The sequence below is a fragment of the Anas platyrhynchos genome, chromosome 1, assembly GCF_047663525.1.
Source record: "Anas platyrhynchos isolate ZD024472 breed Pekin duck chromosome 1, IASCAAS_PekinDuck_T2T, whole genome shotgun sequence".
NCBI classification, from domain to species: Eukaryota; Metazoa; Chordata; class Aves; order Anseriformes; family Anatidae; genus Anas; species Anas platyrhynchos.
The window spans coordinates 188,926,856-188,943,788 of record NC_092587.1 but is presented as its reverse complement, the minus strand read 5'-3'; the positions used below and the strand labels follow the sequence as shown (position 1 = coordinate 188,943,788).

At 34.2% G+C, this 16,933-nt stretch overlaps 1 protein-coding gene across 11 annotated transcripts in view; it reads right to left on the bottom strand.

The window, feature by feature from the left end:
• The window catches only part of PSPC1 (paraspeckle component 1), a 67,001-nt gene that overhangs the window by 31,007 nt on the left and 19,061 nt on the right, over positions 1 to 16,933 (bottom strand). For 5 of the 11 annotated variants that reach the window (XR_011806506.1, XR_011806504.1, XR_011806505.1 and 2 more), the window contains exon 7: positions 3,716 to 3,773. The exons of 5 other annotated variants lie outside the window; for them this stretch is intronic. Coding sequence is in view for 2 of the 6 variants with exons in the window: in XM_038175506.2 (XP_038031434.2) it covers positions 3,716 to 3,773 (58 nt within the window). In the remaining 4 variants the exon portion in view is untranslated. Of the gene's footprint in view, positions 1 to 3,715; positions 3,774 to 4,865; positions 15,707 to 16,933 lie in introns of those variants that run through there. One more of the 11 variants, XM_072032713.1, reaches the window with a different exon arrangement.

The following is a 16,933-nucleotide window of genomic DNA, read 5'->3' as shown; positions in this document are numbered from 1 at the left end:
AGTGATTTTGCAGTAATTAATAGCTGTAAGGCAACTCGTCCCTTTCAAGATTTTAACAGTAAATATACAAGAACTGTTCCACCAGTATTAATGTTACATGTTGATGCTAGACTAATACACTGCAATATCATATAAAGTGATACCAATGGTGGCACTCAACTTTATAATGAAGTATTTATAACATGATATCAAGAAATCTTGCATTTAAATGCATGTTATAGTAAAAGCACCAGAAATATAAAAGAAGTTCTGTTGGAATTTAAAGTTACAGATAAAATTCTTTGAAAATTCTGATTCACTGGAAGAGGGAGTAGAAAAGCTTAAAAACCTTTTTGGCTCTTCTGGAGAGGTCATTTGGCCACAACACTGAGCTAGAAAGCCAGTGAGCAGAACTGAGCAGAACTGCCAGCACCCACTAACACACTTAAGTAAACTGCATTCAAAACATTTTTTCATGCTGTAAGAAAAAGTCTGATTATATAAATCATTTATGCCTGCTACTATGAGATGTCAATCTTTAAGACTGGTGGTGATGCACTCTTTTGTCCCCACAATGGTTATGCACACTCTTCAACCAGAAGTGCGCATCTGAAATTTGATAACAGAAGAAACCATGCCTTTGGAATCTAGTGTATGTTTCAAGTCATGATAATGCATACAAAAAAAAAAATCAAGAAATCAGACATGTTTGCCAGACTAAAAAAAAACTTGTCATTTTATTTCAAAAATCAGCCTCTCAACTCTGTTCATAAGTTCTTCAGTAATGTATATACATGTCCACCATTGTAAGCTGGTCACTGAGCACAAACACAGTACCATGATTATCTGCACTTATGCAAAACTGCAGCTGTATTACCAGCACTGAGCACCCATCGCAGCAGTCACTGAGATCACTACAAGATACTGCTGCTAAAATCATAGACTATCATACACTTATATCAGAAAGTGCTGCACAAGTTTATTAGAAGCAATATGGAAAAGTATTTTAAAAAGCAGTACTTGCCTGAGCTTAGTCCTAAATACATCAAGACCTCTCCCTATAACATGGAGTCAAAATACCGGCATATTCAACCCAGATCGTTAACTACCTACAAATGTGAACAGTTCATTTAGCAAGTAAAAGATTGTGCTGTAATACAAGACGAAATTATAGCTGAATAGCCAATAAAACTATTTTTCAGCATCGACCATTCAAGGACCTCACATGGAAGGAAAAGGAATCTAAATTGCTAACATAAGGAGAAACGTCTATATTCAAAGGCTAGAAGTGCCCTAATATGACTGTCATGATGGCAGTACTCAGTGCTGGTAGTGAAAAATAACTAGAGACAGTCAATGCTCAATTACCTTTTATGGCTTACCAACCTGCTAATTAAACTTAGCCAGCCAGCTACATATGTAGGTGATGTTCACTAGCCTTCAACTGCAACAGTGTTTTTACCCTCTGTACCACACAAACATATCCATGCCTCTTCCAGGGTGATATCAAGTACACAATAGTGTTATAACAGTAAGCCTCACTGCACTATTAAGCCATTTTCAAGCTGTAAGTTCTGTCAGAAGGAAGGCTGGGAGTGTAAATACAGGGAGAGAGCAGGGTCCTGCACAAGGTCAGTAGAGGCTGTTACAGCATCTTGATCTTCAGATGTGCCAAGGTTTGGCACAGCTGGCATTAAGTCACAGTCAATAGCCCTCAGCAATGCAGAAATAGTTCCCAAAAAGCCATTTTTTTGCAGGTTAGAGAGAGATTTATTAACTACACCCAGCACTGCAGATCCAGATAAGTGCTATGCTGTGGCTTTACAGAGCCTCTCAGAACTTGTTTGCTGCAGATGATGTAAAACTGAGTGGTCCTGCACACATCAACCCAACACTAGTTAAACCCATCTCAGAGGTATCTTGCTTTGTAATAACACTATCATGTAGGTTTTTCCATTACTAAAGATACTCCAGTTTGCCACCGTCCCACATTATGAAAAGGTTTAAGTGGCAAATGGAAAGACCAGTTAAAAATTAAGTTACAGGTCCAACAGAAATATTACGTGAAGAAGGAAGATAAGATCAGAGATTAAACATTCATTATTCGAAGGTTGCTTTGTAATTATTCATTTGTTTTAAGTTTGGGTGGTTGGGGTTTTTTGGTGGCAGGGTTGCTAATGGTCTGGAAAAAAAGTCTCTATGCAGAGTTTACCTAAAATCCAGCTACTGTAAAACTATACACTTTACCTATTCAGTACGGGTTATTTCTCCCTTTTTAAAATAGCTGCGAGTTGTTACGGCAATTCCTTCTGAACCTACATATTTATTTCTAACAAGTTTAAAATCTGAAGTCATAGCAAGAAAGCTACAAACCAAAACAATGACGGATATCATAGTTAAGCATTAAAACTTCCTTCTAGTGGGAGGTGTCCCTGCCCATGGCAGGGGGAGATGGAATTAGATGATCTGTAAGGTCTCTTCCAACCCAAACCTTTCAGTGATTCTATGAAAACCTGACAAGAAAAGTAAGGGGCTGGGAACTGACTGCTGTAAATACTTATTTTATTATAAATACATATTTTAAATCTGTATAATAAAAGCATACCCTAAGAATCTGGAAAACTGGTGTTAGCAGTTTCCACAATATCAATAATTACAAAGCCTCCTAATAGATTGAAATTTTCAAGTAGAATGCGCTGAAACAATATGTAAAAAAAATACGTAAAAATGCAGCTATCAAATAAATGCAATTTATGCTTCAGATTACTATTTCTAGATAATTTGATCTTTACAAGAATTTCTGTTAGAATTATTTTAGCCTCTTCATTTTCTGCAAGTGAATCAGCCCATTTTGTGGCTATGAATGTTTCTCAGTCAGTGAATGCAAGTGGTGGATAACGTATTTGAAATGGGGACTGAAGAAGTACTTTAGTCTATAAATTTGCATTACTCAAAGTCATGCCGCAGCATTTACTGAGCTTTATATTCACTTCCAAGTTTAAATTACACAAAATGCTAATTTATTATTTTTTTAATGAACATCAGGAAGCTTCCTAAAGATACATATTGATAGTTAATAGTTTCATTTTTTAAATATTCTTAATTTCAGTCTTGTTTAAAAGCAGATATTGTGATTAAGTAATATTTCAAATTGTTTCAGTCTGCAGATACGGAACAAATACCGATGATGAAGAAAACACTTTTTTAGATTTCACAGTAGGAGTTTTTAGCAGTGACAGTACTCTAAACCACAAAAATGAACTGAGAATATTTGCAAATAGAGACTTGCAGTAAGCAAACAGGACACCAACCACCTTATTTGCTAAACTTCTGTGAAATACGTCAACAGAAACTGACTATTTTAAGGTGTAAATCATTTCACTGCTTACACTTATAGTCCCAACTTTTCTGATCGTGTAGTCCCTCCAGAAGAACACTGAGCACTTTTGCAACTGAACATTACTGTATTGCATCATATAATTTCTAGAGCATTACCCTGCCTAATGATTTCTCTTAACTTTAAGATCATTTTCTTTCTCTTATCAATTTTCAAAACATACTTTTCAGAGAAAAACAACTGTTTAGAAGAAAAATGTATGATTTTTTTCTTATTTCCTAATACTATTTACTTGATTTTACCAGTAGTTGTCACCAATGAATAGTGCTTGAGTAACATGTACAGTCCCAAAGAAAAACAAATTTTACATTACAGAAGCCTTTTCCTTCAGATCCCTACCTCCCATGTTTATTGCTCCACGAGGACCCATATCACCCATTCTCATTTCCTGTTCTCTCTGAAAGTAAACATAGTTTTCATGATCAACCTATCATTCTTAGAACTTAAAACATTCCCATATATTCCATGAAAATAAAAAATCTCAGGTTTCTAAAGTTCCCGTTAATTACAAAACTGTGCAAGGAATAAAGTTAAATATACTGCCCTACTTTCATAAATATCAAACGTAGAAGTTCAATATTACAATGCAGTACATTTTTTTGCATAATGCTAAAGGTTAAATATCACAAGTTTCACTTATCAGATACAATCTAAAGTTTCATTAAAGTTATGTAACCAACTGAAAATCAATCCATATTCACTCAATGTTCTTCAATAATCAGCAGTATATTTAAATTATAAATAAAGACATCTTACTACACTGTTGCCTAGAGGCTGTGGTTTAATAATACAGTCAAATCTGTCTTTATGACTCAAAAATGATGGTGTTGACTGCAAACCAAGCTCTGATGTGTTACGGTATATAAATTCAATCTGCCAATTCAACTTTGTTCAAAAAATTTTGACTTAACTCAATTGTGGTATATTTTTGCTGTCTCTGTACAGACACTGGCCATGTTTTTGAAACTAGCATAAAAACTTACAGCATATCATGCATTTAAACTAAATAGACAATTAACATGTGAAATTGATCCAGATTTAATCATTGCTCAATTATCCAACAGCAAAGAAGTTCTGACATTACTATCATGAACCATGTCCTGCTGTGAAACAATATGCAAAAGTTATCACTTAAGGGAAAACAAAGCACACCCAGCACAGATAATTCCAAGGAAGTTTGGTATTACTGTTTATATCAGAAGGATGAAATAGAAATTTCACAGCTTGTGAAAAACAATGATGCACCAAAAAGAGGCTGTAATGAATTTTCTGTAAGAATGTTAAAGTATATTCCATCATCAAATGAATATACACACATTAAGAACAAGCGTATACAAAATAAATTTACCTGATTCTGAAAATTTTTCCACTTGCGATTTACAAGTTCAGACACATTTTGGAAACAGTTCCATTATCCCAACTGAATTTTTGCACTGAATATTAATCGTGTCAAACTGCATTCATATTTTTGTTATTGTTGTTTGTTTAAAAAAAAAAAAATCAATTTCACAAAACTTGTTTTAGTTGAAACGTGTTTTGGGATGTCAAAACTTGAAGGTCCTCTACAACTGCACATCTAAAGCAACAATATCCAACATTTGAAAGCACAGGGTCAATAGTTTTACAAAAATATGCTGGTATAGGAAATTATCATAAGATGTATGACAAAAGGATCTTGGGTCAGTGACTTTGTCTCTGGGAACTTGTATTAACCTAGGAAATGTACTTAAGAAGATTTTTGGAAGGATTATACTTTGACGTGGAGATGAAAATGAAGAAACGTAAGGCCTTGTAACTCAAAGACATGAGTTGAATTCAAGGTCCAGCTACAAAAGGCAGTTGTTGAACACTTTAATCAGGACTTCTGACACTAGAACCTATGTTAGATTTAATTTATAAAAGAATATGCAATGACTTTGTCAGATCCTTCACTCCACTGTCAACCGACATGAAGTGAAATCATGTGATTTCACTTGATCCTATAGGATCAGTCACATAGATGATTTCACTTAATGTCTGTTGGACATTAGTCTGTTGGATCAGTCACATATGTCACAAATGTCTGTTGGATCAGTCACATAGGCAGCTGCAGAATCAACAGGGCTATATACTGATATTAGTCTGCTACTACACCTCAGCCCTGACATCAAGAGGCAAAACGAAAAAGTGGGATTTCATCCCTAATGTCAATCCCTCAACCAGCATGGCAGAAAGACACCATAGCTACCGGTTTATATCAGCTGGATTGTGCATATACATGTGCATGGCCATAAATGTGGGTGAAAACAGATTTAGATAAAACACAAAAAGCTGAGAAATATTATTTAGCTATGAGTAATGCACTGGATTTTGAATTATTGCACATAACGTACTTTGGGGGGCTTCCAATTCTTGCATTGCAAAGTCAGGACTGATTCCACTACAAGTTTCAGGGGTTTTTGGTTTGTTTGTGTGCTTTTTTTTTTTTTCCTCTAAAGTGAAAGATGCCATACAAGGCAGGGCCAAGTACAAAACCACTTAAAGGATCTTTTTTTTTTTTTTTTTTTAAAGTACAGAGCTAGAAAACTCTACTACTAAGCTTCCTCCACAAAATAAACCACTTTTTTCTTAGCTTGAAATTCAGAAGGTCTTCAGTTAGCAGTAAAATAAAAAAGCAAGAAGGGTGGAATTGACACTCATGTTTTGTTGTTACTCTCGTGTGACCTTTGTAACAAAACCCACAAAGTTATTACTTGCCATTTGTAGCTTTAACCTAGGTGTTTTATTACTACCATATAAAAATATTTCAGTGGTAGACTACAGACAAATATGTTTCTATGAACATGTCTTATGGTCTCTGCTACCTATCAACATGCCTACACTAAGTATTACTTCTGTTTTTTTATGTTCACAAATCACAGCATTTTTGTACGTTTTCAGCATGGGGAAGTTATTACGTAGTTACCACAGAATTAGCACATTTAAGATAAGTTTCCTGTTAGAGAAAATACAGTAACTGACAGAACATATCAAGAATGTGATTAAATGCTCACATACTAACTGTTAAAACATGTACTTTTACATTTACTAAAGCTTTTATTTGAAGGAATCCCTGTAACAGAAAATACAGCCCTATCCCACACAAAATGTGACCTAACAGGTTTTTAACATGTGAGTATGAAGGACTGCAGGTAAGCCTGGTCAGCTGCTCTCTGGTATTTGCCTGAACTACCAGAGAAAGAAATGCCAACAGGTGGTTTTGACAGAGTAGCTGAACCACTGCTGGCTGATATTGTTGAACGTTACAATGAGAACAGAGTTTTAGAACAGAATTTTCTTCATAGGGCTTCTTTTCCTCCCCACGACTACTCGTCTTGTTTAGTAGCAGCCTGTTTCAGCTCCTCCCCTGAAGCCAACCCCCAACCACCCATTACAGGGAGTTAAAATTGAGCAGCAAGAGAAAGGAGAGTTAATTTTTTACTAGAGAAATCCATAGGGAAGCAGTTAACCTCTGAAGTCAGCAGGTACCTGGGAAAACAACTTAAACTGCAAGAGAACAAGAAAAATGGGTGACATACAGTTACGAGGGTGACAGTTCTACAACAGATGCGTAGTGAGGTACAGCAATCTTTACAAATAGCCTTTAAAACAATGAGTAATACCCTGTTTTCAAATGACAATTCTTTATAGTATCCTTTATAAACCCTTTTACCTTTTCTTTAACTCAAAACGAAGTTTTCCAAGCCTGTTGCATGATTCTCATATTACACGACTAATGCAAACAAACCTCAAAAGGGTCCCATTCATCTGAATAATTGGCTTTTAGTAAAAATGATGGCAACTAGAGCACCATACTTTCCAATTACTTCAGATGCAAGCATTAACATTTGTATTTACTTGTTTCCAACTCCTTTAAACATTAACTAGACCCAAACAAAAATACTGAATACCTTTTGCAAATTACATACACATTGTGCATTCAATATAGTATAAAATTTCTTTTTTTCCTAGGTATTATAAACAAGATTTTCTTGAGCACTTAATGTTTATCATGTACAATGTTCCTGCACCCCAATAACCACTGACAGCAGCAGTCAGAAGCATATAGAAAATTGCCAAGATGATGCTTCAGTTTTTTAAAAGATATTAGTATAGCCTTAAATAGATTATAAGAACACAAAACTAACAGTTTTGGAAAGACACCTATGATGAGATACAGTAGAATGTACCAAATATAATTCCTTTCCCACACTGAAAATAAAACCACTAGTAGTTATAAAAAATAATATACATATTAAACTTAACTGATAAACTGTTACTTCTGTTTTTCTGGAAACACGACTTTCAATTATGCCAGACTAAAGAAATTAGACTTTTTTTCTCCAAATGAAGCAATACTCATGGTAACAAACTGTCAAAAATGTATGTCTGTATGGTTGAATATTACAAAATAGCAAAAAGCGAGGTATCAACATAAATATTAAGAAGTGGCCAAACACTTCCAAATTCGGGTAGAGGTATGCACTCACCTTTCAGCTAGGGGCTAAGGAATGGTAACCAAAGTAACAGTAAGGCACAGCATCAGAACAATGCCTTATCAAAAAAAGAACACTTACCACATAAACTTAGGTTTGCATATTATAATCAGTAACCTAATACACAGTTATCCAAGTTCCGAGTGCACAGCAAAGTATAATTCACATCGATGTTGCTATCTGTTCTCACTGAAGTGGAAACTTAATTCATCTCCCTAACAAACTTTATCTGACAAACCAGGTAAGACATTTCTGTACCTTCGTATAAATAATTTCCTTTTATAGTTTCTTCTTTCATTAAATTCTTTCTAGTTTAAGAAAAACTTTCATTTCCAAAAATGATTTCTAAAGTCTTCACCAGGAAGCGTAAGCAATTGTGGAATAATTTTCCTTAATCCTTACAGAAAATCATAATTTATGCAAAGGCATATTTTAAACACAAATTATTTAAGTGATTAACAGCACTGGATAGGCACTCAAAAATAAGAGCGTGTGGAACACTTTTTGACTATACGCTATTCACCCATTCCTCAGAATGTTTTGCCACTTCAAGCCAGTGATTCCAATGTTCAGCTCACTGGAAGTAATATTGCCAATGAGGAGTTAAAGAAAGAAAAGCTTTCTCCCACATCCAACCCCTATAACCTTTCCCTCTGAGGTTTATCCATCATTTAAGACCTATGCACAAGATTCTGGAATGTATAATATCAGAAAATATTGCACTTTATTCTATCACATGAAAAATAATGATCTTATTTCAAAATGCAAGACTTTTGTGTGTTCCTCAGCAACGTGGCCCAAATCCAGAGCTAGTCCTTCCTCTGAGATGGGAGCTGTACTGGGTGATTGCATGGAGCCTGAACAACTCGGTATTTCTATAAACAGCTCCCACCCAGGCAACTGAAAATAATAGTAATAATAAAAAAGCTCCCTTCCATTACACAGAATTATACATGTAAATACATTAAACTAGATAACAATAAAAGTCTATGTAGCTGCAAAGCATACAGTATACATGAAGCTATGTCAAAAAAAACACAAGAAGCCATTTTTAAATACAGAATCTAATGAAAAGAATTTTCATCACGTTTAACAATTGTCAACAGGACTTGGTCTTTGTGAAAAACAAAGCAACAGTGCTAGAACAGGTGATTAAAACCAATTTCCTCCTTGGCAAGTCAAGTCATAAATAGAGTTAATGGAGATGACTCATTAGGTTAAACTATTAAAGAACATGTACTGCAAGAATCAGTAAAAACAGTAACGTGCTCTGCATGAAATAAATGCAAACATGTTATTCCAGTAAAGGCTCCAAGTTGGAAAAACATTCCTAATGATAGCAAAAATGAGTATTTGGCTGTTGAGCAAAAAATTAAAATTTCCCTTATGGAAAAAAAGATACATGGTTAATTCAGTGCATTTTTAAGTACGTCCATTATTTCAGTAATATTGTGAAGTGTTATTAAAACAGGGGAATTTCTTTAAGAACTAATGAACAGCAAAAGGATAGGAGTAAGTCATTTAAACCAGCATTTTTACAATCTGATCAATTCTCTACTAAGTATTCACGTAGGAAAAAAGTTCCATGCTCTACATCTTTGTTCTCTCTTTTCTCTTTTGGGAACAAATGAGAGGTTTTCAACTTCTGCATGACCTTCCCTTGCTTCCCTTCTACATCTCTCACACAACACTGAGCATCTGAGGGCATCTCTCAGCATTTAAATCCCACAGAAACAACAAAAGCACTTGAAGTAAGCTAAAAATATTTACTGCTTTTTAAGATGAAGTTCTTCTTTAAAAAAGTGTTCAAATGTTTTATTTCTAACAACTTTTTAAATTACTTCCTAGTTAAATATTAGACAGACATAATGAATGCTCTTGAATTTGTGTTACAAAATGTGCAGAAAGGCTAACAGCATAATATGAAAATTGCCAGTCTTAACATACCTTGTAACATATACTAGAACATTTTATATGGGATTGAAGTGGATAGGACAGTAGTTTATCACGGAACCTCATTAACTATGTAACATATACATTAGCACTGGCTGAAAAACTGAAGATAGAAATGGGAAGAATTGTTCAAGCACACATGCCTCTATGCTTCAGATTCAGAAAAAAATGTTTTAAAATAAAAAGTTACACGTTCTTGTAAATCCACCTTTATTTTAACATCTGATCTTTATAAGAAGATGATGAAAGACAGTTTAAGGTCTTCCTTTGTCTAGGTAACAAGACCTTCCTTTGTTAGCTCCTACTCTCCAAACCACGCAGTTTATTTTGGTCAGGACTTATGGTGTTAAGTCACTTTGATCCTCCCAGTTTGCTTTGTTTTTTAAGCCACCCCCCAACAGCTGGGCTCAAAACTAAATCTGAAGTCTACTTCCTTCAATCATCAATCTTTACATGATGTTTAAGTCAGGTCTACACTGGAAGACAGTTTAATGGCACTAATGTTACCCACATTACATTTATGGGACAAATTACCCATTTAATAATCAACTTTAATAAATAATCCCCTGAAATAAACCACTATTTAATACAGAGGACACAGCCACTAGCTAACTTAAAAGAGGTTTAGCTGCTCCACAAACTACTGAAAACTTCCTCAAATTTGTAAGCACTGAGGAGACTGAAAAAATATAGTAATGTTTTACTAGACATTATAATGAAAATCTCACTGTACACGTTAACACTCAAAGACTGTCACCTATAGCACCTTCAAAGTTATGAGTGCAATCTGGTAAGTGTTGAAAATATTCAAGGATGCACAACCATTACATTCTATCAGATCTCAGATACTGCTGCAAGAAATTCTAAGACTAGTTTCAACATGAGTTGTACCATTTTTTTCCTCAGCCAAGGAAATTTGTTCTTCATACTTTCCAAATACACCTGCTATTTATAAGATGTGGCAGAAAACATATTCTTTAATTTATAATGCAGAAGAGACAATACTTTATCTACTACATTTTACTTACATTTCAGGTGTCCCTTTCTCTCATTTGATTCTTTTTAAATCCAAAATTTTCTAGTTAATCCCATCTCTAAGAAAACAAACCTGTGATAGCTTACAAACATGAGTATATACACTTATACAATCAAAAGTAAAATTCAAATAACTATATTATAAAGCAAATACATAAATGTATCAAAAACATGGATGAAAACACCACCATAAAAAGGGGATTTTTTTTTTCCCCCCACTCAACACCAAGAACTCGCCCAGCAATCCTGCTATTCAACAACCTCCATATGGCACACTGGGGCTGTTCCAGACTGGAAAAGTTTTTCAGATACTACTACACAATTACAGAAAGGAAAACTCAGATAGCTTATAAAGAAATATCGATGCAAGAAGGCAACCCAAGAGCTGAAGTTGTTTCAGTAAAGTCAACTGAAAATGGATAACATCTTAGACTGAAACATGTCTGCAGTAAAAAGTCATTGTCAGTAAATTATTAGATAAATTACTGTCAGAAAGTGATTTTTTTCAAAACTTAAGTTTGGGGGAGAAAGTTAAAAACCAGATTAGGCAAGAGACAAAAGTACTTGCAACTGTTACAAAAAAGGAGAAATTTTCTCACTCATATGTCACGAGAAGCAGAAAATAACCACTGCCCTGAACTATGTGAAATAAGGCAAATGAAGCAGAAAAAAAATGAAGTAAAAAAAATGAATAGTTGTTTTTCCATCTCAGAGCAAGAAAAAGAATACTTAGCTTCTGAACCAGAAAAGGCTCAGAAGATTTTTAAAAGACATTTTTTTCTAAGACATTTATTGGAGTTTGTCATGAAGACAGCTGATAATTCTGATAATTCAGGCACTGATTTGGATGCTGAGATAATATCTTTGATATTAAAAACTGGTCATAAATCACAATTACAGAAGTTGTCTACATTCCTATACTTTTTTTAATGTCTTTATCTTGTGATCTTACACACGAAACTTGAGAATTGCAATCTTTTTCCAGTCAAAGTTTCAACAATTTGAATAAAAGCACCAATAAATATAAATAAAGCAACAATGTTCATTAAAAAGCTTGTGCTGTTTTTCCTTTAGATATTTTATCATATAAAGGTATAAAATATGATAAAATATCTAAAGGAAATATTTACATATTTACATTTTATAAATATGAGTTCTGCAACTTTGCTTTACACAAAACTCTTATTTTCAGAAAGCTTTATTACAGGCCAAAAATTTCAAGTGATAAACTGAACTTGTTACCAAAACCAGGAAATAGTCCAAAACTAGCAAAGATGTACAACAGAACGTATTCTGATTCTACAGCTTCGTTCCAAATTGAGATGTCTTATCTGCTTGTCTTGTAGTTACTTGCTGCTTCTCTGCATTTTAATACTGTATTTAAAACATTGCATTGATATATCATTATTTCGCAGATCTGCCCACACCCACTTCCATTTGTTATACAATAAAATACTGTCTAAACAGCATCACAAAATAAAAAGGCAAGTTGACTGTAGTTCCTCATTTTCTCACAACCTGTGGAAAGTGTTATTCAGCAACTAAAATGTATACAGATGGCAAAATCTGGCACCAAACAAATTGCATGTAAACAAGAATAGCTAGGAAGAAAATCTAAAGAGTTTAATTACATGCTCTAATCAATTACTATCGCCTTATCTGTTCAGTTATGGGAAAGCTTACCAAGTCCCTTCACTGTCTATGGCTACACAGATGAAGTGCTGAAGGCATAACGGCAAAGAGATTTCTTTTTAGATCTGTAAACTATTTGAGAACAAGCAGGAATAGAGGTATTCTGCCCTTGATCTAACTAACACTCACAAGGAAGGTAAAATTCTGCTTCTCAGCATTTAAAGGTAAAGTTCAGAAATACTTTTCACAAAACAGAGGTGCTAAGAGAAGGTAACTGCTTCAGCAGGTTTGGAAATCCTTCCCCACCCCATGAAAAAAAGGAAGACATCTATCTAAATTTATACATTACACCTGATAGTAACTTCCTCATTACAACTCTGTTGATTACTTTGGTTTCATGGGAGCTAAGAACCACTTCAGTTCCACTGAACTAATATCTTAAAAAGTTTCCTTTTTCTATTACATTCATTTTTTGATTAGTAATGAAATGAAAACATGAAATACATTTCAACATCAACAATTTTTAAAGGCACTTAACTATTTACTTACCTTCTGTAAGCAATATCCACCAGTACCTCCCAGTTTACAATTGTTACATGTAATCACTTCACAAAATATTAACAGTTCCAGAGCCGTATTAAAGAATTCTATGGTGCAGCTTGTCTTTGAGTTACTCTCTTTTTTAGCTAAAGAAATTGCATGTGAGTAGGTAAATATCAAAACAGACTACGACACATCCATGGAAACATGAAAGATCGCTTACTTTTACAGAACCAGTTGCATTTAGCAAGTACTCCACAACTCACCCTGGCAGGTGTGGAGTTGAAGGGCTGTCTAACCAGTAACAAAGTCTGGGCTAACTGTACCATCATGCAGAAATCCACAAGCATTTAACCAAAAGTTGGGTGTTCTAAGCCAATGCTATATTTTACTTTTCCCATATCGAGTTTTTGTTGCACATGAAACATAAACAGCCAAATTATCAGAATGAATACTGGAATGTCCCAAAATGGCAATTCTTCCTAATTGCAAGATGAAATACAAGATGAAGCCAAAGATTACTTAGAAGAAAAATTAACCTGCCAAGAACATACTTGTATCATGAAGTATGTGTTCAATGTAAAAACAGCTATTTTTTAATTTGAATTTGAAATACAACATTGGAAAATCACCTTAAAATACTTTCAAAGCAGTACTAGTTATAGCCACATTTTTCTAACTATTATTCTTTTCTGGACTTATGTATTAACATGTTTTTCCTCACTAACTAAATTGTGATTAAATCAAACTCCAATTGTAGATGCTATTCAGTAACTGATCTGAGTTACCAGGTGACTAGGATATGCAAATAATTACAAAACAGAAGTTGAATGGCAAGGTTTTAAACCAAGGCAAAAGTGTATTCTCATCACTAGAAAAAGATCCTATAGGACAAACTTCTAATAGACACATGCACATCTTTTGTATGTATCAGTGTTCCTTACATTCAGGATAGTTAAACATTGAAGATTTTATCACCAAAGTTCTGGCCAGTCTCAGATATACAGCACTTAAGGCATATTAAACATGAACAAAAAAGCATCAATGAAACTTCCTGGCATGAAACCAGGCTCCATATCCCTCCACAGCTTCCCAGTGAGCTTTTTTTTTTTTTTTTATTACCTGGAAGCCTTTACTGTGAAAACAGAGGAACATGAGGTAGTCTAATCGTCTGAATAAAGAAGGTTCTGATTAAACAAATCCATATACATGGTACCTGACAATTCTAGTATTTTAATCAAAAGTTTAAGAAACTGTTCACTTGAACAAATCAAAATGGATTATGAAAAATAGTGCCTTCTAGTTCCATATACAGTAACCCTTGAGCTAAGGAGTCTGCTTTCATCGAAAGTTTTGTTAATACGTACTACAGACTCAGAGTTCAAAATCATGTAAGAAACAATAGGAATGCCATTATAATGGGGACAAACAAAAATGGCTGGTTCTTGCCTAAGCAACATACGATTTCTCAAGTTGATGTTTAATAATTCAGAACGTAGGTTTCTTCATCACAAAAGAGACACAAGCTAACTTGTCAGAAGCGTAGCCATCAACAGAACCGCCTTCAGCACCACTAGAAAAGGCAATGTGCTTCTTGTCATGTACAAAACACAGCTAATAGAAATGCTCTTTCATCTTACACAACACTACAGCTAAGTTAGAGAGTCATTCATTACCTGCTGCAGGAAACTGTGTTTGGAAAAAATTATTTAAGGATTATCACTTAAAGAAAATTTCATCGGCACCCTTTTAAAACCATTAAAAGTTAGTTTCCATTAGCCAAGATGGTAACTGTCAGTTGAAAATGTGCTTGTCTCTTGTTTTCCAAAAAACGCTGCTACTTAAAAAAAAAAAAATGCTAACTCATCTAACATTATTACAACAGATCTATGGAAAACTGAAGTGGAACTTTAAGAAAAATTTTGATAAAACTTTGAACTTCTTTGATAGAAGACAGAAATATTACTTAGATTCCATATTCCTCATGGAAGATTTAGTAATCCAAAACAAGCATTAGGTAATGAGGTAAACCTACTCAATGCCAATACTTTAGAAATGAAACTTGTCAAGGGTTCATTATAGAAACCGTACATGTTTAAAAACAAAAAAAAAAAAGGCATTCAGCCTGATATCAAAAGACAGGCAACCTCACCAAGGTGAGCACTTCTTCAGGTCTCAGTTTACTGAATTACCATTGTTATAGTCCGCTGCTCTGCCAGCTACTGAACCAAAGCCTTAGAGGCTAAGCCAGTCAGAGGCTTTCTGCTCACACTAAGACAGAAAAAATCTACTCAGAAGGCACTGCACCTTGAGAGAGAAAAATCATCTCTAATACATGATCTCTCCTCACACTCAGCAAACAGATGCATTAATAGGTTTCCTCACATCAAAATACACTATTTCTACAGACTCACTTCTCACTCCTTTGGTGTTTTGTTCTTCCTTTAATACAGACCCTTTGCATAAAGACCAACTTTTCTATGCACAGGAACTTATTTTGGCTGCAAGTCCCAATGCCACAAAGTAGAATCTCAGGATTCACACAGGTGGATGAGTCCAAAATAGGTACTGAGCAGACAACTGAAAGTGATAGTTAATCTCTTCTTAGTCTGTATAAATACATGTACAAGCTCCGAGTTAAACTTAAATCCAGTAGCTGAGGAAAAGAAAATGAAAATGATTAAGGCAAATATTAATTTTAGTTTCTTCAAAATATGTACATTTATCAACAAAACAATTACGTTAATGCATGACTTTAAAAAAAATATTTACCCAAGTGTCATTCTGATATGTCATAAAACAATGCAGTATTTGGGGAACTTTGTTAGGTAGTGTTTTTTTTTAAACTTGTGAGCTGTGACAGTTTTCAGAAACTACATTAAATACATGGATTATAGTCTTATCAAATTTGCTTTTTAAAAGATCTTTTCCATATTCATCTATAAAATCCATGACATAGGGAGAAACTAAGTAAACAAATGGAGTATTGTACAAATAAGCATGTGTGAACACAACTGGAGTCCTTCCATTAATGAATCATCAAAAAAAAAAGCATCTGCTCTAAGGCCTCATGACAAACTAAGACTGATGAGAATTTTGCTGTTGTATAAGAAATATCTTCAGAAAAACGTCTTTTAAGTTTCTTGATCCATCAGTCTTACTGAAAGAAAGTTTATAAACAATCTATAAATCAGAAAAAAGTCCATATCAACTACTGCAGAAGAGAACAAGACTGGGAATGCTTACAAGGAATAGTACCACAACACCTGAATTTGCACTGGAGATTTATGCACATTTGACAGCACATTAAAGAGCAAAAATTAAGAGTGGTCACTTGTTTTGTTTCCAAGTTCACTTGGAGTAATCATTAGTATGTTCTAAAGCAATTTGTGCAAGCATGGTAAGCTGACTGCAACTGAGCAGAAGATAAAAACTTTAGTTTCCTAAAAATCTATAACAGAACTCAGCACAGTTAAGGTTACCACATTACCCAAAACACTCATAGTTCACACTTAATGAAATATAAAGTTACAAATGAAATGGAACACTGCAATGATTTTTTGCTCCACTGCTGGAAAACTACCTTAGTGGTATCCTTCATACAAATCAATCTAGAAAGTCAATTATGAACCATCCTAAAATGGTCATAAAATAAATGCCAGTTAAAATCAAAAAATAACTTATTCCACAAACAGCTTTGGTATATGTACATAAGCACATAGTATACTACATTAAGATGATTGAAGTTCTGCATTGATTTTTTATGCAATGTCTTTTTGTACTAAAAGCAGATATCACAGTTAAATAGTTTTCATACCAACATTATAATTAAAGGCTGAAAATAATTTTTCAGAATCTGTGAAGTGTATTTCCTACCTAAGGC